General features: G+C 36.9%; 2 protein-coding genes across 2 annotated transcripts in view; one reads left to right on the top strand and one right to left on the bottom strand.

Annotated features, from left to right (window-relative positions):
• The first annotated feature begins 274 nt into the window (after positions 1-274).
• On the top strand, positions 275-3906 carry LOC105043047 (calmodulin-binding receptor-like cytoplasmic kinase 2). Its single transcript, XM_010920458.4, is given in 7 exon segments — positions 275-670; positions 1368-1630; positions 1844-1922; positions 1925-2011; positions 2179-2268; positions 2740-3038; positions 3306-3906. Coding segments are annotated over 7 exon segments (1347 nt in total). The 5' UTR covers positions 275-423; the 3' UTR covers positions 3588-3906.
• A 4389-nt stretch (positions 3907-8295) lies between these two features.
• The window catches only part of LOC105043048 (uncharacterized), a 28255-nt gene continuing 8897 nt past the window's right edge, over positions 8296-27653 (bottom strand). Inside the window, 14 exon segments of the mRNA XM_073256229.1 lie at positions 8296-9142; positions 9397-9549; positions 9829-9957; positions 10042-10181; positions 13402-13506; positions 15490-15569; positions 16525-16589; positions 16734-17254; positions 19341-19660; positions 19663-19827; positions 19830-20079; positions 20295-20363; positions 23483-23592; positions 24664-24751. Of these exon segments, the coding sequence (XP_073112330.1) occupies positions 9016-9142; positions 9397-9549; positions 9829-9957; positions 10042-10181; positions 13402-13506; positions 15490-15569; positions 16525-16589; positions 16734-17254; positions 19341-19660; positions 19663-19827; positions 19830-20079; positions 20295-20363; positions 23483-23592; positions 24664-24751 (2322 nt within the window). The 3' untranslated portion in view covers positions 8296-9015.

A 27653-nucleotide genomic window follows, 5' to 3' on the forward strand; every position in this document is an offset into this window, starting at 1 on the left:
GGTTGATAAAGAGATAGTGGGGAATAATTTGGAAATTAAAAAGTAGAGTGGAAGTTTACAATAGAGACGCCTCCAAGTACTTGCATTATATATGAAAAATAACCTGTTGGATTTATTTGTTAGAAAATAAGATAAACTTCAAATTCAACGGCTAACCAACATTTAAAAAAAAAAAAAAAAGGGAAAAAATGTGGACCAACATGCTGGCGTTTATGGAAGTTGACATTGACTTCAGCGTCCTGCTTAAAGTCTACCGGACATGCCAGCCCACTTTAGCGCAACCAATTGGCGCCGAAGAGCCCGTTAGCATCGACCGATGGTTAGAAAGCTTCAGTGTCGTGCACGCTAAGTAGCCATAGATATTCCCCGGTTGCCAAGACTTGAACGCCCGCGGAACCACGTCGTCTTTCCCGTGGCTTCCCGATGATGCGTAGCCCCGCGGCGGCTACCGGCGGCAGCCGGAACCCTGGTACCCCCAGGAGGAGGTCCCAGGACAGCTGGGACGTCTCCCGGAGCTCCGCCTCCTCGGGATCCTCCGGCCGCAGCAAGTCGTCGTCGTCGTCAGGGGCGACGTCCGGCCGGAACCCGGTCCAGCTTGCCGCCTGGGTGATCGGGTCGTGCTTCAGCCCGCTGGCTGTGAGGTCAGAGAAGGAGGACTTCACGCCTCCTCGTACGCTTCTTTGCTCCCTCGAAGGAAATTTTGGATTGGGGTTCGGATCCTCCTTGGTTTTCTTTTTCAGTAGTTGGCGCGGTCCTTTTGCTTTCATCCTTGTTTTTATCTGGAAATACACGAGAACGCTGAGGAAAAGTTGCTGTTTTTACGTGGATAATTTTGGAAAATCGATCTTTTTTTCAAAAATAAATGGTTTTGGTTGTTGGTGAAGCAAATGCGTGCTTGTTTAGCTGAAGTTTTGTTGCCGTACAATCGAAATTTTTAATTTTATAGTTTGATGTAGTGATCATGCTGTAATGGTAGCAGAATTGGTGCTCAAAAGGATATTCTTGTAGGTCTATAAGATATTTTTAAATTAAGGAACTAGAGTCATAGGTTCAGATCCGGGGAAAAATAGGTTCTTTTGATTTTTCTCCCCTTTCTTTTGTTTTTCTACCAAGAATATTTCAAGAAAGAAAAAAAAAAAGGATTGAAATTGGAGTATTTTTCTTGTTTTGATGGCTTGGTTCTATTGTTGTTTCTGTTATGATCTTGGAATATATGTAAAACATATGAAGGTGATGAATTCATTGTTTTGATGTATTTAATCGTTCAACTTGTGAATTTTTGTGAAATTATGAGTTTGATCTGTGGATTCAAGAGATGCCAAAAGGACTAGCAGCTTTACTTGACTTTTTTGATCAATTCTTGTTAGTCACCCCATCACGTTGTACCTATGGAAGCGCCCCTGGAAGCTCTCATACTACCGAAAGGAGGCGATCAGGCAGTGGCATACGTGGTATTTCAAGCAACACTTCCCAGAGAAAGCCTGGAAGTATGAGATTCACCATGGCGGAGATCCACAAAGCAACGAAGAATTTCTCCCCAGTCTTGAAGATTGGACAAGGTGGCTCAGGGACAGTCTACAAAGCCCAACTAGATGATGGCACACTTGTTGCAGTTAAACGGGCCAAAAAGGTTAAATGCAGTTGTTTTGGGATACTATGGCTCTTCTTTCTTTTTGAGCAAATTTGATTATGGCTTTTTAAACTACTTTTTTTATCGTCTTTATGGAATCCTGCAATAGGTTCTGTTCTTCCATTGTTGTCAAAAAACCTATGGTTTTTCTTAAAACATGTTGACTTAACTAGAAATCAAGACTGAACAGTATTGAGATTTGATTCTTTGCAGAATGTGTATGATAACTATCTGAGCGTAGAATTCCAGAGTGAGATCCAGACCTTGGCACGCGTCGAGCATTTGAATCTGGTCAGTTCTATGGTTTTTTGGAATATGAGGGTGAGAGGATTCTTGTTGTTGAGTATGTCTCAAATGGAACTCTTAGAGAACATCTTGACTGTAAGTTTTTATTGCACACTTCCCCTTTGTTGTTATGGTCATATTACAGGGTTAATTTCTTGCTGTTCTGATTGTTTCTGTACTTTGTTGATATTTAAAAGATTAGTAGAATCGCATGAGAAATATTTTAGTCTGCTGAATGCTGACATGTGTTTCACAAAATTCAGGTCGACGTGGAAAACCTCTGGACCTCGGTGCACGGCTGGATATTGCAATTGATGTTGCTCATGCTGTTACATATCTTCATATGTATTCAGGTTTGTTTCAAGTGTGAAGATTTTTTGTTATTTTTCGTATGTTTCTATAGTCACGATTGAAAATATCAGTTGGATGATAGAGAATAGTTATGCATGGTTTGAGCATGTGGAACTGATGATTTCTCCTTTTCTTTTGCTCTTGCTTTGTGAGAAATGCTGTGATTTACGTTGAAACTTGCCATTTGCTTCCTAGTTGGTGTAGGAACCAAATGTTTGACATTCTTACCTCTTGTGGTTTTTGCGAAGCACATTTATACCTTTTCACTTTGCCAACCTTCTCTGGTTACTATGGCAATAAACGGGCAACCAAAATGTTTGTTTTTTCTATAGTGAGAATCCATACTTGAATCATGAACATCCTGATGCTCTTTTTTTTTTTTTTTTTTCATAGAAGTTGAGAGCTTCTTTTTGATCCTTGCTTTAGGGGCAAAAAAAATCTTGGCCTGATTTATAAAATTTGCTTGTGTGCAGATCATCCTATCATTCACAGAGACATTAAATCCTCGAACATCCTTATTACGGATAATCTCCGTGCTAAGGTTGCTGATTTTGGGTTTGCTCGAGTTGGTGCGACCGAGTCTGGAGCTACCCATGTTTCAACGCAAGTTAAAGGGACTGCAGGTTATCTAGATCCAGAATATCTGGGAACCTATCAACTCACAGAGAAGAGTGATGTCTACTCATTTGGTGTATTGCTGGTGGAATTGTTATCTGGGAGGCGCCCTATAGAACCAAAAAAGGAACTCAAAGAACGAATCACAACAAAATGGGTAGGTATCTTCATGCAGATCTTTAAATTTCTAGTAATGCTGTCCTCTGGATTAAGCTGAAAGCATACTCTGACTGAAAAGAAAAAAAAAAAGGTTGAAAGCAAGTTTGTCAGAACTTGCATGATGACAATGTAGAGGCTTATAAGATATTGCATACGTGCAATGAGTTATTTTTTTCTGTTTGATTGGTATAAAATGGCGTGTTGCGATTATGCTAACTACATAGTGAATTCTGTTTTGCCCCTACTTGTCTTTGCGAAAGTACAGGCAATGAAGAAATTTACAGAAGGCAATGCGATGCAGATATTGGACCCAAATCTATCACCAAATCCAGCCACCACTCTTGCCGTAGAACAGATCTTTGAGCTTGTACTCCGGTGCCTAGCTCCGACCAGACACAAAAGGCCCAGCATGAGGAGGTGTGCAAAAATCTTATGGAGCATACGTAAGGACTACAGAGAGCTCTTGTTTTCAGATTCCTTCTCCCAACCATCCGATCAAAGGAACGCTATTCCAAACCAAAAAAAGGAAGAGGAGCTGATGGGGTGAAATTTTTTATGGAAGGTCTATTTACTTTGGAGAAGCTCAGTCAAACTTGGGATTGCTCAGATGTGACGCTGGTGCAGATGTACTTGTCATTAGGTGTTTGGCTGGTTTGAAGGCATTTTGTTTTTAAGGGATTGTCATTGTATTTATGGTACATAGGTAAAGCAATTGCATGTCTTTTCTTTGTAGGAAGTTTCTCTTTATTTTTGTTGAGAGGGGAGGTACAACAATTCCAAAATGATGTTTGATATGTTTTGCTTTGTGGAGTTTTAATATAATGAGGGGCAATGTGATGAAATGATAAAGCTGTACATTATCTGCACATCTGGCCTCACAATTCTGCTTCCCGTTGGCTTCCTCCTTTTTTTTATCTTTGAAGTTCATATCAAGCATGTTAAGACCTATGCCGTTGTGTATTTAGGTTCCATTTCAGCTATACACTAGGTAGATTTTAAATATTTATATAGAATCAAAAAATTTAAATAATATCTTCCAACTAATATGTTTAAATGAGGTCCTAAATTGGTAGAGAGTATCATCATCCATATTTTTATTTTGCTTAAGGATTACTTGCTTTGGGTATCATTTGCAGTTCAAAGTCTATTGCAAAGATGCTCCTTCAAATAAGGAAACAAATAATCTATGGCAATAGAAATTTTTTATGCACCACATGTAGTGTAGAAAAAATATACTATCCCATCTGATTGAGTCACGTAGCCATCGTTTTTCAACATACATTTAATACTTTTAGTTTCATTTTTCGTTTAAAATTTTGAATAACGAAAATACCCATCTTCTTCTGAAAAAATTATGACATCATGTAGCCATATTATAATATCTTATAGCCATATTATAACTTTCTGCATACAAAATATCATAATTTTTTTTCTAGAAATTATAAAGAAGGAAGGGCATTTTCATCATTGAAAATTTATGAAATTTTCAAATGATGAAAATATCTCTTCCTCCTTATGACATCTTATGGCCAAATTATGACTTTTTATATATAGAAAGTCATAATCTGACCGTAGGATGACATAATATGGCCATAAGATGTCTTATTTTTTTTTTCAAAAGAGAAGTATTTTTGTTATTCAAAATTTCAAACGAAAAAATGAAACTACAAATATTAAATATGCGATATACAAAAAATTATCCTATGGCCAAAATGTCTGCTGCTTTAGCTGCAAGCTACCTGGGTTTGAGTTGGTTTCGGCCCAATTGAGTCCGTTCCTAGCGGTTTGGTTGAAAATTCTAGTCATTTTAGAAGATTAAGTTCACATTAATAGTTTTGATGTGGTTAATAGACCACATATATTTTTGATATCAATTTACACGTGATGTGCTTGTTAAACAATCTTATCAATAATGGCTTGTTAGTTATATCAATTGTTGATGACAATTTATATGTTGATTGAGAAAAAAAGAATAATCTACACACAAACCATATGAAATGGGCATAATTATGCCTATTTAATGATGTCTAAGGAAACAACAATTAAGCAACATATTAACATAGCTTATGATCCATTATGGATAAGATTTGTTGATCAACAACATGAAAATTGTTGTTAAAAATAGCAGTCTATTAACCACATAAAAATTATTAATATGAGCTTGACCTTCTAAAATTTTAGGACAGAATTTTTATATAAGCTTGCATAATTTAAGTCATGCTCTGTTGATATCAATTTACATGTGGTTGTTAAACAATCGTATCCATAATGGATTGCTAGTTATGTCAACTGTTGGTGATAATTTATATGTTGATTGGGATAAAAGAATAATCTAAACACAAACCATATGAAGCATGCATACTTGGGTTATAAAATGATGTCTAAAGAAACAACAATTAAGCAACATATGAACATAACTTACAATCCATTATGATTTAGGCATAACATTTGTTTAACAGCCACCTGCAAATTGTTGTCAACAAATATCAGTCCATTAACCACATAAAAATTATTAATGCAAGGGCAGTCTTCTAAAATTTTATGGATAATTTTCATTTATGATTTGCATAATTTAAGGTATGCCCCGTAATCTATCCATATGCGAAAAGGATCATATTTCTATCTAATAATTATGATTAGGCTTGCCAAATTTAATTAGGAGGTGATCAAAATCAAGCAAAGTCGAGAAACGATATCGTTCTGATGTAGGATGATAATTAACCTCAGTCATGTCCGATGTTATCTGGCTCTTAGCTAGACGCCGACCTGTTTTGCTTGGCCTACACCGAGTCAATGTAAGAGATGGAGATTTACGATAACAGTTATGCACCAACTAGTTGTCTTATCTACTCCACATTCTAGATGTACTGCGAATCGAATAGATAATATCTCATTTTGGCCATATAAGATAGAAGCAACATAATTAGCCGAACGGATGATAGTTCACCTCAGCCATATAAGGTAGAAGCAGCATAATTAGCCGACTGTCCTACCTATAAATGAGAGGAATAGGGGACCCTCAGGTAAGCTCTCAAATCCTACTCTCTCCCTCCTTTCCATTCTTCTTTGATGGCTGACTTGAGGTAAGAGACTTGATTTACAAGTTTTCATCCATCCAGTACGGTATCAAATTCCAGCCACTACAGATCCACCCACTCAAGCATTAGGTTAGCCGTCCACAACAACACGTTCGATTAAGATCATCATCCTTCTACTGTGGATTGCGTTTGTTATGGATATAAAAGATTTTGAAAGTTGCAATGTTGGAATAAAACTTCAGTAACGGCTTGGCTGGCAACCAAGGAGAGAATTAAAATGGAGAATAAAATGTGATATACGTAACATGTTTTCTGCCTTTATCTCTATTTCTTTTTTTAAAGAAAATGAATACTATTTCTTATTCTTTCTCTTAACTACTATGATTGTTATAGAGAGATCTGGAGCTTAATTGTCCAATCCATGATAACTTTGGAGGTCGAGGATGACGTCTAAGGTCAGATTGGTTTCATCTAATTCAACTCAATTATAAAATTTCCCATCTAAATACATTTATGCCAGATGAATTCAAGCAAATTAGCAAGTCTGGTGCAAAAACTGCTTCTCCCAATGCCAGGTAGCATGAAGGAGCCCACACATGTTGCTTGGAAGAAAATCTCAAACTTGAATTTTGTTATTTTACGGATCAATGAAGCATTTTGGAGGAAATTAAAGAGAAAAGTGGAGTCTTAAAAATGCAAGAAAAAGACTACCTCTTTTTGTAGATTAGATTAGCATGTCTGGTAGGGCTTTTCAGTTTTCTCCTTTTTAGTTTTCCACATGCTTCGCAAGTAATCCACCTTTGCTTGTGACATAAGGTTCTCAAATGGAAAGATCCAGGTGAGGCATCAAATAGTCCACCAAGGAATCTTCAATTGGGAGTGATCTTTGTATTAAGGCTTGGTATCAAAGCCAAATTGTCATGGGTTTAGATCCTTATTCAAGTCAATTTTTCGCATACCACCAATTTGTTATTTTGAGCCTTTGTTTCTTGACTCATCCCCAATCGAATCATTCTCGACTCGCTCTTATCTTGGTGTGTTAAATCCTAATATACATTATGAACCTTTTTCTTTAGCAGGTTAGGATTTTAGGATCCAGGGGAAAGTTGACACACTAAGGTTGTCGAAGGCTCATGGTAGTTGCAGTATCATAGCTTTATCGCTTCTTCTAGAGTTCTACATACAAGTGTGGCTTTGACATTCTTTGGGCTACTTCAATTGAAGAAGCCATATCTCCTACAAAAGAGATGATCTTAAGAACTAGGGTAGAAGGGCTAGATTAAAATCCTACCAGCTAGTACCAACATCCAGCAACTTTACAACTTAAGTTTGTTGGCACCCTCATCATCTAAAAAGAACCGATTACTAAATTTTTTGCATTTCATATTACTTCTTAGTTCATGTGTTTATCAGAAGTTGCAATTATTATTTCCACAAAGGAAAAAAAAATTGAAATTATTCCATGATTGTTGGTAGTTCTGGCCACTGTCAGTGATCATAAGTTATTTTTGACATAACGAATTACCATCACTGCACATCTGTAGGATTATGTTTGCTTGGATTGATCTAAATGAATGAAAACTAATTTTCACATTTTTCTTTGAGGATCCAATCAGTTGAATCACCTAAAAACTCCTTATTTTTATTTCCATGCATTATATCGTACCTACGACATGATTAAGGTGGTTTTATCTTGCTTAAAAAATAGATGATGGGACATCCAAAAATCCTATGATCTTGCTGATAGTACGAGCCCAATCCATGAATCCTATAAAATTTTCAGATTAATCATCCAAACAGACTCTAAAGAATTAGCTATGTTATGTAAATAAATGGTTATCTTTTTGCAAGAGATTTTTAATCAATCTCTCATGTGTTGATTGTATCTTCAAATTGGGTTCCGGGTTCCCATAACTTTCTGTATTTTGCTAGCTTGTTCTGTCATCCATTTCATTATTGAAATGGGCTGGTGGATCGCCATTTTTCCTATATAAAGAGGGGAAAAAAAAAAACTACAATATAATGTTTAATTGTATCCTGTGGTTCATGTTTCAGATGGCTCATCATGTAACCCTATAAGCATCCAAGTACACATGGGTCGCATGCCTGCACGCAATGGTCATGCCTGCCCACAACTAGGGCAAGTGGAACATGAACTCAAAAAATTAATCTTCTGAATGCAACAAGGCACAAACACATGCATATAAAACCAATGTCTTACATCCATAAACATGTGCATGCTCGTGTGCAAGCTTGCATGTATTGTACATGAGTAGGTATATAATCAAGATTGCTGTAATACAATGTACAAAGCTGATGTGGTTTGAAAGAGGAACCATCATCGAATCTAGCATGACGAGGAGATATGAGCATATAAAAATAGTTTGAATTCAATCATTTCAAATAACTATGAACAAATTCCTACATTTACAACCCCATCTAACATTATCCTGGAACTTATGATCTTTATATCAATCTGATTACTGGCTGCAAATTTTATAGGAATGACAAAGAATACTTCCCTTTTTGACCTATTTCCACTATCACTAAAACTAGTAAGTTAGGGCAAGCAATCCTCACAATTTCACTCAGATTGCCCCCTTTACATAAACCATGCATTGAAAAAATTAAACCCTAATCCCGAATTTTTCCCTTGGTACCCTAAACGTACAATTGCTGTATGTCATAGCGTTAGATGGGATAAATCTGATCAGCTGGGTTCCTTTTACGCTTGGTCTTGTCTCATCATCAGAAAATCTGGATAATGTCTGGGGTGCCAATTTCTTCAGAAGCTGGACTGCTGACGAGTTTGCAAACAAATAAATTTGGCTCCACCAATATCTCTCACACCTTGCTTGACACTATAAATTACTGTAAATGGACAAGACTACCAGCTCTCTTGTAAATTTCCTCATCTAGTTCTCTGTTTTCTGTTTGCTATGCTCTTGATGACGAGTCCTGCCGTGTTAGCTGATATTCAGGCTCTTGCTGCTCATTGCTTCTCTTCACACAAGTTGAACACAAGAAGAAGAAGGAAGATGTGTACATGGCAATATGCCATATGCTGCAGTCAAGCAAATTATCTCTAGCAAGTAAGAACCGTCTCAAGTACTCATGTTTGTATGCTAAAACATTCATCTAAATTCTGAGCTTTTTTGGGTTCTCCATCAGCATGTAAGCTACATGGAAGTACCACTGGAACAATAATATTTCACTTGAACTGAACAGGAGTCCTATTTGACAGTTATGATATATTGAGCTGATCAAATATAACTGAACACTCAAAAGCAAGGAATAATATGACCAAAGATCTCATACCTATGCCATATCCAGTAAGTTTGATAAGCCTCCATTTTCCAGCTTGTTGCTGCCAAAGCTAATGCAACAAAACCCAATAATACAAATCGCCAATGATATCTTTTTTGCAGTTTTTTCATAAGATTCCAGAACCAACTTTTAATATTTTGCCATCTGCAAGAAAGTCAGACTGAGTGATTCCAAAATATTAATAGATTTAGTGCGCGCTGCTGGGATGCTAGCATAGAATTTGTAACCAATCTAGACCTTATACAATTACAGGGTACAGAAAGAGAAGGGCAAAATACCAACGGTGCCATTGGACCAGATGTACATCAAATCACCCATAATATACCAATATGAATAATCAGTTTTGCTGATTTATTACTATGGCAAACTATCTTCTTAACGTGCAGAAAATGTAATATGTTCAGCAGTTCTATGAAAGCACACCTTTCAGGCAAATTTAAATCAAATCTTGGTAGACAGTATATGGGTCTGCATGCCGTCGAAAACTCTAAACCCCATCCAAAAAGTAGACCAAGAATTCCTATTGCTATAACAATGAAAATATTTGCTGACCTGAAATTATGATTATAAATGTGTCAGAGAACCTGCAAATGGAAATGGAATCTAAGTACAGAATAATTTGTCCAGCATACATACCAGGTCGCATGCATCACAGCTAACAGAGCAGTGAGAATGAATGCACTAGTGTGGATGGCTCTTTTTGAAGCCTCATCAATGGTAGCCATATATATGAAAGTGCTCACAACAGCCATGAAAGAAAGCCAAAAGTCTAGAAACTGAAGCCAGATACAATTACATGTTCATCAATTAATATTTTTGGTGGCTGAAGAAAAGGATGCATGGAAACATCACATAAGAATTTCATATTAGTAGGAAGCTACAGGTCCCTGAGTGGACAATGAATTAAGATGATGAAACCATTCGAATTATATTTAAGTCTTAACTAACAAAATTATTTAATATTTATTCTTTTCTTCAAAATATTAATTTGAACAAGGTTATAAATACCGATAATGAACCCCGTAATCATTTTCTTGATCGCAATGATACAGTACCAGTACTGACATACATACCGAAACTGATAGATTCTAGAAAAATTGAAAACTCATTTGTATTGATCAATATTGCCTGGAAAATACCATCAGTACACACTGATATGGACCAGTATGTATCATTATAGCTATTTCGATGTCCTGACACCCATACAATGCTGGTTTTGCACTGAAACAATATGAAACTAGTCTTACCATCCCGTTTCGGCAGCTTTTGAGACCATGATTTTGAATGACAAATAATTCTTTTTGAAATTAAACTCCTACCAAAACTGATCTAACTTGCCAACAAGCCAAAGGAGGTTGACCCAATCCTCCTGGCAGGTTATCTTTGTTGATCTGAACCCAACCCGTTTACCCAGTTCAAAGAAGAATATATAAAAGGAAGGGAAATAGAGGGGAAGCTAAGCGAAGCAGCCATGCTTAGTGGTTGACTACATGGTGATGTTGTAGCAAGTCGGCTGATGAGGTGGCAATGGGTAGGCAAGGTGGTGGTGAGGCTGCAATAACAGACTAGTGAGGTGGCAATAAGGCTTCAAGGTGGCAATGAGATGGTTGTGAGCAGGCAATGGGTTGGGGGGATAGATGGTGGCTTGAATGTTGAGTGGATGGCAAAAGAAGTTTACTCTAGATGCTACCATTTACCTACTAAGGTCTAATATACATTGTTGACCCCTTCCCTAACAACTTAAGCTTTTGAGGTCTAGTGTTTAGTTAACATGGTATCAAAGCTGAAGCTCATGAGTCCAAATCCCCTTTAGGCCAGTTTTCACATGAGGACGGGTGTTAAGGTTTGATATACATTGTTGGCCCCTCCCTTGACAACTTAAACTTTTGATGGGTCTAACGATTACTTAGCATTTCTATAAGAGGCCACACTTAAGGCCTAAAAGAGTCGGAGAAGAAGAAAACAAAGAGGATGAGAGGAAAAGGTGAGGGACAAGGTGGCGAGGGGAAGTTGGGAGTAGAAGGAGAGAGAATATAAGAGAAATTAGATTCAAGTTTGACTATTTAATTACTCATGTACAATTGGCTCTCCCTCTCAAGGTTTCCTTTATAGGAAGAAATTTTTAGAAAAGAGAAGTGCCCATGAGATATGCCTCTTTGGCGGTTAGCCAGTTTTGGCTAGCGACTAGACCCTCTTCTCGTTCGTTTCTCTCTCTTTCCTTCTTTCTCTTTTCCTTTTCATTCTCTCTTTCCTAATTCCTCCCTCTCCCTTTGGCTCTCGGCACAACAATTGTTCAAATTTGACTATGCTTGATTGCTAGTCGATCATCTCTCTCCTCTTTCTCCATCTATCTCATTCTCTTTCTTTCTTCCTCTCCCTCTCTTCGCTCCCCTGATGACCCATCTTTCTCTCTTCCTCTCCCCCCTCCGATGACCCACTCCCTTTCCCCCACCCCTTCTTCCTCCACTTGTTTTTCTTTTCTTCTTTCTCCTCTTTTCTCTTCTATGTCCCTTGCTCTTTTCTAGTTTTCTCCTTCTCCCTCTCATTTATATTCTTTTTTCTCCATTTTCTCTTAGACCTAGTAGCGGAAATAAGGTCTAGGGCATGAATGATAGTGTTGATACAGTGATGCAGTAATTTGTGCTAATGTAGACGTGTAGTGATGAGGACCACTGTGGTGTATGGCTGGTTATCCTTTTCTAGTTATGTTTGGTCATGCCATGGGAGGGTGGTGAGCTGCATCTTGATGAGGTCCCCTTCAGAACTTGGGTTCCCTTCCATTGATCAGTAGCATGCCAAGATGATTCAAATTTTGAGTTCAAAATTCAAATAAGGTTAAGATCAGTTGCGCTTGGACCTCTTTTTTTAGATGAATTTTCTTATCGCTCTCTCTTTTTTCTATAGCCCTCTTTCTTTTTTGATCTTTTCTTTCTGTAGTAGCAACAACCATTTTTTTGGGCCAAGTCTCCTTCTCTCTCTTTTTATACCCCTCTTTCCTCTCTTTTTTAGTCTTTTCTCTTGTTCCCCTTTCATTATCCTAATAAATTCAGGTAGGGTTTTCCCTTCTCTTCCCAAAAAAATAAAAATAAAAAAAGAGTTTGAAGCTTCTAATTTTAGATAGGTGGCTGTGATTCTTCCATTAAATTATTTGTTAAGTCAAGATATTAATTGCACTCATTATTTCAAAATGTACTACTCCTATCTATCACCTTAAACTAATAGGAAGTGTGCGGATGTAAACTAGGAGGATCCAATGACCCAACAAGTTCGTTCCATCAACCTAAACTCGACCTTACCCCATAGTGGGTCTCCCATGGTCAACCCATGCCCAACAGGTTGCTACTGGTTGAGATTGCCAGCCTATCTGTAAAGCATTATATATTATATAAATCCTTGTGCACCAATAAATAACATCAAACATTGAACTTTCTTGTAAATATAATAATCACCAGCAAAACATTTTATTGAAAGAAAATAAATTGGTGAGTTCACTTGACAGGTGTCACAGATGCTAAAATGATTGTTGTATGTTGGCCAGAACAAAATGAGATATAAATGAATTTGCTTTCATTTTCATTATATTAGAATCATAACTTTTTTTGCAACTAATGATACTGCAGCCATTATGATCTCCATTACTATCTACAAACTTATGATCTTATCATGGTCTATCAAATCAAAATTTCTATGACAATAATAGTAATTAACTAATTAAAAATTTAAGAAGAATCAATAAACCATACAAGTTCTGTTTACCAATCAGAAACTGCAGAATGTGTGAAAAAAATGGTTCAGTGAAAATGTTAGCCACTGTCTAACTAATTTAGTTACAAGAAGTCCAAGGAAAGATAGTTTAGCATCATGAACTGTTTTTGCTTTTGCATCTTCCATCGGGCTTCCATGTCATAACTTGTTACTTATAGTTTGGCCTCTGCTACAAGCCATATTGTTTATTCTTCATAGGAATTATCTGGCAAGCAAAGGGAAGATGCATACCTGTAGTACATGGAAGGACAGGACGCACCAACTGCCTACATCACAGGCATGATATAAACCACTTGAAATTCCACTTGAACTGAAGAGGACCCATTCAGCATATGCCTTGGAAGAAATGTAAAATGTCATTAGCAAAGCCCTTATTTTTTTATTTGTTTCATGCAAATCTAGCAAAATAAAATATAACAAACAACTATTTAGAGATTAACAGCTAAAGAATGTGCAGCACTTAAGTGTCCCCAAAGTCCAATATACAAAAGGTTGAAGTGCAAACAAAATGATGATCACTTCTTAGCTGGCTGGAAATAAAGGACATAAATGTATCAACTAGTTTATGCTCTCAACACCTACATAAACATACGTTTGTTAGGATCCATGACTGTTATCAGGTGCCTTAAGGGACTGTTTATTACATAATATAATCAGGCAAAAATATACTGCAGAATTGATAAGCATATTATTGATGAGACTGCATTTATATCTCCAAGGATAGACAAAAAGCCCAATGGCATTTGCCGCTCCCGACAGATCCTCCTTGTAGAATTCTAAAGCTCAAAAACCACAATGCAGAGAAACAATTGCACATTTAATTAAAAAAATAAATAAAGAGTATCCCCTTCCATATAAGTTGCAAGCTAGCGTCAGTTTAGCGATTCACAAGGTATCCAAGCTGACTCAACCCATGACTTATGTAGACAAGGCAACATTGCAACAAAGACTCTTTTGGGGCCAACCTGGGGCCATTGATGGTATTTGTCACTGAATTTGATTGGATTTGGACCCTTCGCCTGATGAGGATATCAATGCTTAAATGGGGGAGTATGTGAGGACTCATGTGGGCCTATATTTAGTCAATATTAGTTATGTTTTGGGTAGATTTTGGTTAATGCAGGACCAATGAACCTAAAATATTACTTTCTATCTAGCCTTTTTGCATAAGATCCTAATTCACTGTATTAAACTCACCTAATAGACTAAAATGCAAAGTTTTAAATCCCATGGAACGAGGCTGTCCCGATTTTCCCATGGATCGAGACGCGCCGCTGTCCCACCCCATCCCGACACTTGGGATAAGAAATGTCCCAAGATGTCCCGATTGGGATGCTGGAACATTAGCGGGACATCCTGTCCCGACACATGGGATGGCATTCCATCCCGGTGTCCCGCGAGACGTCCTCCTGGGATCTGAATCTTTGCTAAAATGAGATCTCAAAACAATCTAGAATTATTTATAACAGGAAACATGCTTGAACATGCCTGCTACTTTTTCAATGCAAATAGAAGCAAAAGGTATCCAATATTCTGAGCTTATTTCCAAGAAAGATTTAATCATTTACCCCACAAACTCATACTTTTAATTTTATTGATATGCTTCAAACAAATGAATATACTCATGTTAAAGTGTATATTTCAATATATGTTGTTCTACATATGCTCTACACTTGAAGTTAATGAAGAGAATTCAACTAATGGAAATGTAACATATATTAGTCTATGGATTATGCAAATATATAGTGCAAATATAGTGGGTTAACCAGGGCCATACTTTTAAATAAGTTTAGTACTCCTTCTAACATTATTTCTTAAAAGATAACCACAGTAAATTTTAAATTAAAGGAAGAATAATGTTTATCAGAGAATTTTCAATATTTTCTAAATCATGTAAATCGAAGTCTAAAAATAATTGAAGGAGCTGTCAGTAAATGAATTGTTTTTGAAGGAAACACTATTTTTACTTCAATTGAAGAACAATGGGTTTAATTTGGAACACTAGGATATAAAATTGAATAAAGTCATCTAATATAAAAGCATGAGCTGGGTTTCAAACAGAATGCTAGAACAAACTAACCTAGCATTCCTTTCCATATGTAATGATTGCATACTACAAGCTTTCAGACTAAGTAAGCTCTAGCATTATGAAAAATTCTTAAATTGTAAAATGTAAATTATCATCACTAATAATTTTTAATGGGTGCGTGGCATAAATCAACAAATCAACTCTAAAAATGCACACTAAAGAATGGTTGAAAACTTATTGATTGATATGAGAAAATTATTGTGTCAACAGGGCTCACAAAGAAAACTTACCTTTTGTCGGAGGGCCCAAAATGAGGGTAAGATAGCTGCTGCATTTGAAGCAACTAGAAAGATTGACTGCCACATGTGCCCTAGAATTAATGGAGTAACCCATATCAAATGGCAAAGCTTGCTTACGATAAAATAGTATCTAGTAGCAATACCTAGTCAATATGAAAGTGAATGCATTATCTGTTGAAGAACTTATTGACAAATGACCAGAATAATTTACTGAAGAAAAAAAAAGAAATTCTCCAACCCATACCATATAAGAAGGATGTGTGGAGTTGATCTACCATACTCATGATCTGGTATATAATCGATTCCACATTGTAATTTTAGTTCATTTGACATTAAGTAACAAATTTTTACCAAGTGGAGTCTGCTCCATTTACAGGGTATTCGTTATTTTTCATACCGGCCATAAGTGGGAGTTGCCCTTAGAACTTTAGTAAACAAAGATGCAAAATGTTGCTTGGTATTACAGATCATATGCCCCCTGCCAATTTAGGTCATCACTTTCCCTCTTCTTTCATCTTCTTTCACATCAATTCTCTATATATACCTTCTCTTCTGGATGTTGGCATGAAACAGTTGTTTATATAACAAATTTCAGCATGTCAGCACAATCATGGGACTAAATGCAACAAATACTCGGCAATTTGGCTCACCAAAGCAAGCCTTGAGCTTTCTATAGCTACCCAAATTGTTGCTTAATATAAAACATTGTGGATCTACCAATAATGACCAACAGGAGTTGGTTGCTCCAGTCTCCTATACATAATGTGCTCCAAATAGCATTTTGTAGTGCATTCCATTATAAGACGCATAATTATATTTCACATGTATCTCATGGTGTTTGCTCACCTAGGATGCTTTACATCATGAAGTATATCTTCTAGGAGAGAAGTATGCACCAAAATTTCAGAAATTGCACAACCCAGGTACACTTGCAGAATATTTCATTTCATATACTAATTAACAAGTAAGAAAACATGAAAACTGATATGCATAGGTTAAAACATCTATGTGATATGTTATTATTACCTTTCCGTGTAACAAGTTCATTGCTGCAATCAAATCCTCCATGATCACGATCACAGGTGCAGTAGCTGGAAGGTTAGAAGCATTGTTTTAAAAAAGTTCATTACAGGCTAATATAGATTATCTAGATTCCGTACCTTCAAAGTAGACAAGCAAGTATAGTATGAATGGTAAACTACACAAAAGTAAAATATCAGAAACAGGTGAATGACCTGTAAAATGTCAATCCACTTTCATCCATCAAAGTGCGACATGCCCCATTTTGATTACAATGACCGGGGCATGCATCAAGAGAAATGGACATGGCTGTCTGATGTTTGTAATTATTGTCAAGAGGATGCTTCAGTCCAATACACCAGGTTCCTTCCCTGGGATACAAAATATAAAATTCAATTCTTTTACCACTCAAATCATTCAATGACAAAAAAGTGGAACTGCTGCTATTGCTTGTGCTGTTTGCATGGTAATCCCAGCTATCAGCAGATGGTAAGCCACCAAATCTGGAGTATATTTCATAATTGACTTTGGTATCTGATGTCAACAGAATATGCATATTAGCTCCAGCCGCACCATGAGGAATATCTAGGAAGAAGTAAGTCCATCCATACTGCTCAACAGAAGAGTTGCTCAAAAGGTGATCCAGGTAGAAATCACTGTACTCTGTGGACCCATATTCAACAATAGGTAGATAATATGATTCAAAAAGAGAGCCTGAACTTCTTTTCGGAACTCTCTGCAGGCAACAAATTCTCAAAGGTCAATGCTACTTCACTACATCCAAGTTATATCAAGATTCAAAAAGAAACCTTTCACAAAAATTAAGCTGAAGCTAGTCTTTCTAGTTCTGATTCACTGTGCACAGCAATGTTAAAAGCAGGTCAACTTTCACAAGGCTTCAACTAATGTATAATGTTCAATATGATAGTATCATATAGCACATTCTTGGTAAAAAAATGCATCTAACAAATTTTCTGTTGGTAAACAGGAATTCAAATGTCTTTTCCACAATGCAAATAAACTGCTTCACATCCAAATAGCTCATTGATATTGAAAAGAGAATGATAGAATGAGATTTCTAACAAGGAAAAGATGCTGCCAAGTTGTCAACCATTTCATTCTAATGTTGTTCAAGTAGCAAACCAGACATGAATTTAAAAAGAAAAAAGAAAAGGTCATTACCCAGTTATGGTCCCAGCAGTCCAGGGAAAGGTCAGTCATACAGACCTGTACGATTGCACTATACTATACTAGTACAGTAACAAGGTTTGATTAGATTTATAAGTCAAACCAACTCATATTGGTCTGAACAAAGTGGAACCATCCCATACCACCTAGTACTGCTGGAACAGGGGTGCATGCTGTACCATATTTCAGGCAGTACTATGGCTAGAGGTGCAATCGAGTCAAGTTGAGTGAGTAGCTAGAAGCTCGAGCTCGACTTGATTCAAAATATTTGGACTCGAAATTCGGCTTGAGATCGACTGAGCCTTAATATCCGAAGCTCGAGCTCGGCTCAATGAAAAATAAGCAAAACTCAAGATCGGCTCGACTTGATTCGAATATCAACCAAGCCATACTCAAGCTCAAATTCGAGCTCAAAATCGAGCCTTAGTTTACTAATAGTATATATATTATCTATAAAAATAATATTATTAAAAATATATATAAATTCGAATAGACTCGCAAGCTTTCGATTCAAGTATTTTGCTACTCGAGCTCGACTTAAAAAACTATTCGAGCTACTCGAACTCGACAATAACCGAGTCGAGTTAAGCTTGGATTCGAGTCAAACTCGAGTAGCTCACAAGCAACTCGACTCGTTTGCACCCCTAACCATGGTTAGGAGTGAGAACAAAATGTTGGAAGCCTAAGTCATGAGTGCATAACATACCATACAATACCAACCATATCGTACCAAATCAGTAACATACCAGAACAATTCCGGTATTGGTACTGGTTTTGCAGGCTTGATTAGGGTTTTAGGAGGGGAGGATCGGGGATAGACCTAACCTTTGGCATTTTTTGCACAAGATGGCTTTCCTAGGACTTGAGTTTGTGCCATTACGCTTGTCAGCCCAAGCATGTACTTTTGCACCAAGCATCGGCCCCTAAAAATAGTCTCTCTACATATGGGGTTATCTGACCCTCTCCAAACTTTGCCGTGGTGAAGCCTTCATGCATTAGGGTACCCTTTTTGGTGATGGACTTGAGCTTTAGATACTGTCTTCATATTGCTGATCTAAAACAAAAGCTTGGCTTCTACGAGTTCCTTTTAGCACATATCAGGTCAGTTCATTTCAATGAAACACAACTACCTTCTCAGTTATTTTTGACAGTGTGACTGTAGAAAGCCAAACCTGAACTTTTCTACCAACCTCACTTGCATTCCAGTGATTGGAACACAATTATGCTAGTGCATGCCAAGCACTAGCATAGCATCACATGCCATCGACCGTAATCTACATCCATGGATTTCACTTCTTGTTCTGCCTATGTCTATCACACCTTTAAAGATCAATTACTACAATATAGGCATTTAGTGTGCACAATGAAGTTAAATATAACTTACACAATGATAACCTGTATGGCTTTTTCCTACTTGCTAATATGCCCTGCTATCAATCAATCTCATTTTGCCAAGTTCCTGCCTATGTTAATGCTAAGTTTCATTAAAAGTACATGGATCATTTATATGGAACCTGGATGTCATTTTCTTGCCACTGATAACTATTAACTACAACCCCTAAATAACACAATAGCACATAAAGACAAAATTGTAGCAGCTCTAGCAGAATATAAATAGTGACCAATAATTGTACCTGAAGGACATATGTCTCCCATGTACAGTTGAGTCCAGCCTTTCCACCAAGGCACTCATACACTTGCCACTGAAAAGAGAAACACAGACCGGCCTCTGAGTATGTTTCCTGTATCACTCCATTCACTTCTGTCTGCTTAACAGCCTCAATGGCAATGAACCAGCGCCCAATTTTTGGCGACTTTACAATTAAAGGAGCCCTGCTTATATCAGCAGAATGATCGTGTAAAGTCCTAAGTGGCATTGCATTGAAGCGAACATAGCACATTAGAAGTATTCTGCTAGAGTTTGATGGGTTATTCATGGAAGATGTTTGATTTGTCTGAAATCAGTAATTGTAATTTTAAACTGGGATGCTATACCCAATATATCCAAGAAGTAGAATTTTAACTCTTCCTGATAGAGACAGGATGATTCGATAGGATTGTTGCATGTGATCAAATTTTCTGCTGTTGTGAGCACACTGGTATTGGACACCACTTGTTTCTCTTGATAGCATATCGTTCTAACAGCAAATGATAACCAGCTTTCCTATGGGCTCCAGTCCTCACCATATGATTCAAACTGCTGCTCTTGTACACTGTTAAATCTAAAAGACTCCTTGAAAGCTTGTCTGTTAAAGATTGAGAACAAGAAATCATATTAACTGTCTGATTGCAGTAAGGGCCCCAAAATGTTGAGGCGGCACATCCTTCCACAATTATGCTGGTGCTGAACACATATGTGTTGCCTCCACTAATCTGCAATGCATTTCAAAAGTTGCGCAACTCAACCATCTAAGCAAAGAAGAGGATAAAAGAAACCAGAAACTGAATATGGTAACTGATTGATGGAGCTGAATATTTTTAATTTCTCATTCGTGTGGACTCAGAAGACCGGCATTAGGTACTAGACTGCAATAATTGAATATGCCAGCAGAGAAGATATCCATTTAATGGTCATAAAAAGAGCATACCATTTTTGATTGTGTACGATCAGGTCCCAAGCCATTGAAGAATCCGATGTACCATATCCCTGGAGATATCTGCAGGATATCTTTCTAAGATGACGTCAACCACTTACATAGTGGTAAATAAAGATCCAAGAATCAAGTATCTTCATCCTTTAAGATAAATACAAAAAGTAATAACAAGATGCATTTCTTAATCATGATTCATATATTTAAAAAAAAAAAAGGTCATTTGGGAAAAAGTAGCCAAAGAAGTCAAACAGAAATGTTGTCTTTTTCAGTACAAAACATAATTGTTGTAAAGCGCATTACACTCGAAAGAATCATGCTCTGAAAATATTGCAGAGATTAAATTAAACGAAATGCAAGCATAAATAACTCATAACTATCATAAAAAAATGACAGTGCTCTGAAAGTATTAGGAACCGCATCACATCCCGGATCTGATGAAATAGGATGAATTGAGGCAGTATTTTGTAAATATGTAATTATCTTGACTATATCAACCATTTCTTTATTTTCCGATTGCCTGGAAGGGACAAAAGGAACGTCTCTTTTTTTTTTTTTTCAAAAATTTCTGGTCTTTGGTGAAACTCTTAGTAGGATTCAAACCCATATGAAGTTCTAACCATTTGTCAGAGAAAAAAGAGCGAATTGATCTTGTAGAATTTCCAAGCAATTCTTCGATTTCTTCCAAAGTAGATGATTATTCATCTGCTTCTCACGTTTTGTGAATAGCCGGGACATTGAAAAGATCTAAAAAGGCATTTCGGGATCGATCTAATTCTATCTCTGTTCGTTCTATTTGAAAAAAGGAAGGATCCAAAAGAATCGATCTTTTTTTTAGTTGTTGAATCTCTGTTTGACCAATCAATATGTTATATTTTGAATCTTCATTTTAATGGAATCGAAATGATCGATGGATTGATCAGAAGATCCTTTCAATTGGCTAGAATCTCTTACTTGAATGAAAATAGATCTTGTGGAATCATATTGAATATTTGACAATACATTCCATATCTTGCTAAAAAAACCGATCCTTATTTACCAACCACACATTGTCTAACCAAATCAAATTCTCTCTACATTCCTCAAAAAATCTGATTCATGCAGACTCTCCCCCAGCTAACGATGCTCTTAAACTATTACAGAGATTAAATTAAACCAAATGCAAATGCAAATATACATAACTCATAACTCTCATTCTTTCTTGGGTTATTTTGGAAAAATATGTGGATTTACAACCTATGCATGCTTGATGCCCCCATAAAGTTTATAATCTCTCTTACGCCAGCAATTGCCCATTCTTCATTCTTGATCAATGAGTTGGCCATTTTATAGACTATTTTCAGCATTGTTTGTTTGGGACTGCAATGCTAAATGCTACGTAGAATGAACTAAGAAATTGATGTCAGGCCAAGAAAGCTTGTTTACTTATAGTTGACTCTCTTTAATCACTTTTTGATGGTTAAATATACTTTTACATGACTAGACTATAGCTACATTATTTTGACTGCAAGTTGGCTCGAGGAAAGCACCCATCTTCCAAAATCCCTACATTCTCCTTGGACCGTCATATTTCTCATATTAACAATAAGCTAAATATCTTTCGATAAGATAGAGGATCATATGGTGGTGAAAATTACTATATGAAGAATGCATAGTGTCATATCATCACAATGACCTATGCATCTACTTCCATACCTTATTGACACAGTGACATCACAGCTAAAGCTCAATCGATGGTTTAAAATCCTAGTACTGAAGCACCAGTCTGGTCCCTAGATGGCACTGAGACAGACCAGAGAACCATTAACAACAACAACAACAACTGAAAAGAAAAATGAAAAACCAAAAAAAACTAAAAAATTGAAACTATGAGATGCCAGGCCATCCCAAGTGTCCAGATACAATCACCCTGGACCAGGATGACCAGGTTTGGAAAGACATGAAGTCCCAACGCATCCCAATACCCACTCTCTCTCCAGTCCAGTTTGGTATGGCTGGGATAAACAAAATCCTCAATCCTGGTGCTCAAAAATTCATTATTTTACATGTAGAAAAGAATAATACTATTGGTCACATTTTCCACCATCATGTTTTACAGTCTAATGGACCATGACCAGCTGATTAAGCAATTTATGAAAATTTTCATGAATGCATATGTGGCACTTTTAATATCTGCCAACAAACTCTTCAACATCCAAATGCATCTTGAAAATAAAAGATGGCTTATTTAGATGAAATGACAAGTTAGCTAAACAAAAGAGAAGCTAGAACAAATTGTATGTTTCATTATTGCCCCATATAATCTTTCTCTACTTGCTCAACTGACAATGCTTAGTTTTTGTGAATCGGATGTTTTCACATGTTTAGATGCTACAAGCAGAAACATGTTCAGACACCTCGAGTGTAACACATTGACTAAAGCACATGCTTGTGTACAAGCAGGCATTGAGGTTTGGTGGTTATGCAAGGATTTTTAGATAGTTGAAATAATAAGAAAAGCCCTTACAAAAGGCTATTTGTCATCAAACAATTTGATTTAATATGCTTATATAAGAGTAATAAAATGGTCATAGGAAAGGAGAATTTTCTTCACAAAATGTCAACCCCCTTAACCACATTTACAAACAAGAAGCTTTATCGCAACCATCAGGATTGGCTTCACAAATCCTACCTTGACAAATTTCCTGAGAAGTACCATGGAAAAATAAAAAGTTCAACCATAGAATCAGGGACAGAACAAACAGATGCTCTTCCTTCCACTTTGGTAGCTCAAGAAAAAAGAAAACCAGAGAGATAGGTAGTTTCTAATGAGCTTGCTATCAAGAGATTGAGGAATGGTTTCATGTCAATATGCACTGCAACTAATATAAAGTTGCCAAATATTATAGTAATTCCAAAATTAAACTACAGAATGGTTGCAAACCTTGAGGATATATTGACAAAACTTTTACCATGACTTCCAGTTGAAATTTGTGCCCACAAAAATAGATATTGTTAAGAAAATTCAAAAGAAGAATTCCAACAGATGGGGATTCACTTATAAGGCCATTGTCTCACGGCTACAACAACAAAAAATAAATATCAAATATCATAATTCAGGAAACCATTGAAAATTGATATGAAGTCCAGATAGGTCTCCAAGGATAAAAACTTGATATTTGATTAACTGAGGCAGTAACAATAACCTGTTCATTTGTCAGTATAGCTGTAAGGTTTTTCTGGAATGGAATGCATTGCTCCACATTGGAGAGATTCTGTGCACCACCAAAAGATCCATTCAAGAGAATCTTTGAATCTGTAGCATAGAACTATTTTCCCTTAGGACTATTTTCATCATTACAAAATTACATTTGAAGATATAAAAAGAATAGGTTAGAAAACATGGAGAAACCTCCACCAAAAACATGCAAAAGGCAACACAGCTAACCCTGGTTTTTGGGTCGAAAAGATTCTGACACTTGAGATGTTAGTCATTGTAAAACAGAAGCAATAATCTGACTCAAAATCATATCTAAATTAGAGGGAAAAGAGCCATCGGCAACACACATCTTAACTTGATCCAAGGTGCCTTGGTAATTAATGCCTAGGAAAGCGTTATACAGCTAACTAGGCAGAATTAGAATATGCAATATTGGTGTCCCTTCAAAAAATTTAAATTCAGTGCTAAAATTTTTTTTTAAAACTTGTTTTCAATGCAACTGAGACATCAAAGACAAGTTCAGAAAGAAAGCATATTCAAAACAAGAATGGTTCTAACAAACTAATCATTTTTTATCCCTCAAATAAACTATATAGAGTCATATATTCTAGGTTGAAAGCAAAAGAACACTAGCTAAAGCATGACAGCAAGTTTTAATTGAAATTCTTCTGCGAAAATGTCCAAACTGAAGTCAGGATGCCAAGTACATTGAAGTTGGGTGACTGGATCAACACAGTTTTTTGGCACTAATCGACCATATGATGGCAGCAGACAGAGCAGTACATTAAATTCTCCATCTCATTCAAAATCATCTAAGGAAAAAATAGCAACGATGTAAGGGGAGATGATGCAATGTACTGCAGAAATAATGCCATGCCAGCTTCCAGGTGGGACAGAAACTATGATGCAGACTGTATTGAAAATTTGAAATGGTAATGGAACACTAGTATTTTGGTGGGATAGAAAAACAGAGTGCAATATGCTGCATCAAAAGTGATAAGTCTGGTCAACTTGCCAGACCAGCATATCCCAAAAAGTGACAAACTACAATCATGCATACACAAACACATTATATATCTGTGTGTGTAAGCATTCGAACAATCAACAGATATAATAAATCAGTAGAAATGTTAATCCAGTACCACACATGAATCTTTCAAAAAGTACCTGATATATCTGGAATTGGTGGACTTCCCTCTTTGAAACATATCAGAGGAAGTGTACTCTTTGGAAGTAGTTTCAATTGTTCCTCATCCTGCAAGATTGGGTTATAAAATCATAAGCCAGAGGGTAAAAGAAACATCATGATACAAACTAAACAACTTAGTAGACAACTTCTACTTAAGCACATTTCTGGCACTATGCAAGTCAGAGAACAATAAACAAAATTCCGAAACATGTAGTAGATGTGATTATTCTATAAAAAACTATAGTTAGTCTTCCAAAAGACAAGATACTGTAGAAAGGTGCAGCGTCAATTTTGTTTGGATCTCTTTTCTTCTTTTATTCTCATATCTTCTTTTTTCTCATGCTTTCTCCATGGTGTGTAGAAAGTTAAATACTAGGAAACAAAGGATCCTAATCCAAGACCTAGTTGTCAATATAATCTGCCTTCAGAATTTGGACCATCAATGTTTGTTCAAGAGTCTTCCTGATCAAGGTATGCCGTCTCAAGGCCCTATATTGGTGCCACCCTGCTACTGCATTGGTGCTGAGCTGGTTCGACATACCAAGTATTGGTATGTTCCCCTGTACTGTATACTAGTACCAGTATGGTACGCTGTGCCCAATACCGCCCAGTTCATTTCCGTATGGAAAACCTCGTTCCTGATAAAACAAATTTAGATCAATAAACCAGCAGATCCATCTATCGCTTTTATCAAGTTGCAGTAGTCCTATAAGACTATAGCTATAAAGTGAAGCTCTATTTTAGGTACTTATTGCAAACTATTTGTGTACCTCAATTGTTAGTGTTTTAGAGAACGTGCCAAAAGTTATGGTAAACTTTGCAAGACTTAAGGTCCAAAGAATTTTGTGGAAGGTGGGCGAAATGAATTGCATAACCTACAACTAAGGCAATAACCCATGGTACCATAGAACATGAATAATAGTAATACAAGCAACACATGCAATATATACAATACATACATAAACTATAGCAGCTTCTTATTGTTAAAATCCAACCCAAAGGTTTAAGCTAGTAGGTGGATGGGCCCATGAGCATATAAGCACCACTAAGGTCCCATCCCTGTCCCATCTAGGATTAATTCCACTCTTGCAATGCTCATTTAACAACATATCAGATCCACTTTACATAGCTTCAGTAGTGCTTCATTGAATTGACTGAACATAGGACTTGCTCCAATTGTATGAAGTCAGTTATTGATTAACATATATAAATAAATATAGGACAAGAGTGCATAGGCATGACAGTTTGCCGTTATATTTTCGGATGCATCATAAGGAAAAAGAATAAATGTGTATAAATTCTATTCATCGCTGAGTAAATTACAGATCAATATTTGCAATGCAAAAGATCCACATATGCAGCTTATGACTGATTCAATGCCTAATCACCAGTCTCATGCATCTGAAATCGTGGTACATAACAGAAATGACCACGTAGGAGTCAACCTAGTCTCACTAATAACCAAGAATTTAGGTTGTGTACCAGTGCTTTCCAGTCTGCATCAAATGATATGTACCACATTAGCTAGCTATATGCATGACACAGCAAGTAGTCAGGTATGTAACTTTACATCATGCAGACTAGCTCATGCCGGTCCACATCTATCCATGTCGGTGCATGCCGACTCTCATGGATCAGAATAAAAAGATGCACACCGGCGTGGCACCTTTTTTCCTGCTATGAACCCTAGCATGTGGACAAATACATGACTAACACTGACACTGCATGACATGCTATATACTTGTCATTGACCAATACAAGCACAACACGTGGTTTTTTAGTCCAAGACATAATTTGTAATACCCGGCCCATTAAAAGCCCAAAAAAAAAAAAAACTTGAAGAAGACTCCCGCAGGGAGTCGGAAACGCTATCGGGGAGGAGTCAAACTCCTCCCTCCGGCTCTATTTAAGGGGGAGACCCCTTCTCCCTTCTTCCCATCAAGGAACCTGGAGCGAAACGGCGAAGATCGCCGGAATTTGCTCACGGAAGCCGTCACCATGCTCGCTTCAATTTCTCACCGGAGACATCACCAGAGCTCGAGGTAAGCCCCAGTTTCTCTCCCTCTCTCCTTCCCTTTCCTTCCCGTGCCAGTATGCATGATCGCTAGTCGGCGGCCAGATTTGTCGGATTTTGTTGGGGAAAAAGTCCCCTATTCCACCCCTCTTTTCTTGGCCTTCCGGCATCGGTGGTCACCGCTGATCACCGGTTTGGTCCCTCCGGACCACGGGATCGTCATCTCCTTGCCGTCGGCCACCGTCGTGCCGGCTGCAGCCCCTGATCGACCAACCAAAGGAGGGACCACACGGTCCCTTGTTTTTGCCCAAGTGAGCCATGGGAAGAAGGAAGAAAAGAAAAAGAAAAAAAAAAGAAAAGAAAAAGAAAAAAAGAAAGGAAAAAAAAAAAAAGAAGAGAGAGGATTTTCTCTCTCCTCTCTCCCTCCCTCTTTTCTCCTCTCTCTCCTCTTCCTCCCTCTTTTCCTCTCTTCTCACTCCACTTTCTCTCTCTACTTTCTCTCTCTAAAATTTTCTCTCTCCTCCTTTCTCTCTCTAAGAAGACCTATGGACTCATATCAAGCCATCTTTTTTCCTTCTAGGACCTATGACCCCGAATCGATTTAGTGCCTGGGGGGTTTATCTGACTGGTCATTCAGTCAATCACTTTCTATTATTTTTAATTTTCTTGAATATATGGAATGAAAAATTGATCTTGATTTAATATTTTAAATAGGATTATCTGATTCATTTAAGGAAGACTAAAGATCTAGACGATTGAGGTAAGTAATCTTATGCTCCTTATTTATTTTTAAATGATCATATTTTTATGCAAAAAATTGTTACTGATGAAATCGTATTTTTCATAAATTAAGATCAGCATAAGTGAAGTCAAAAATCATGTTTTATTATGAGTATTGATTTCATGAATGCATTTTATAAAAATAACATGATTATTAAGCATGAATTTCATTTT

This window comes from Elaeis guineensis, chromosome 4 (assembly GCF_000442705.2).
Source record: "Elaeis guineensis isolate ETL-2024a chromosome 4, EG11, whole genome shotgun sequence".
Classification (NCBI taxonomy): Eukaryota; Viridiplantae; Streptophyta; class Magnoliopsida; order Arecales; family Arecaceae; genus Elaeis; species Elaeis guineensis.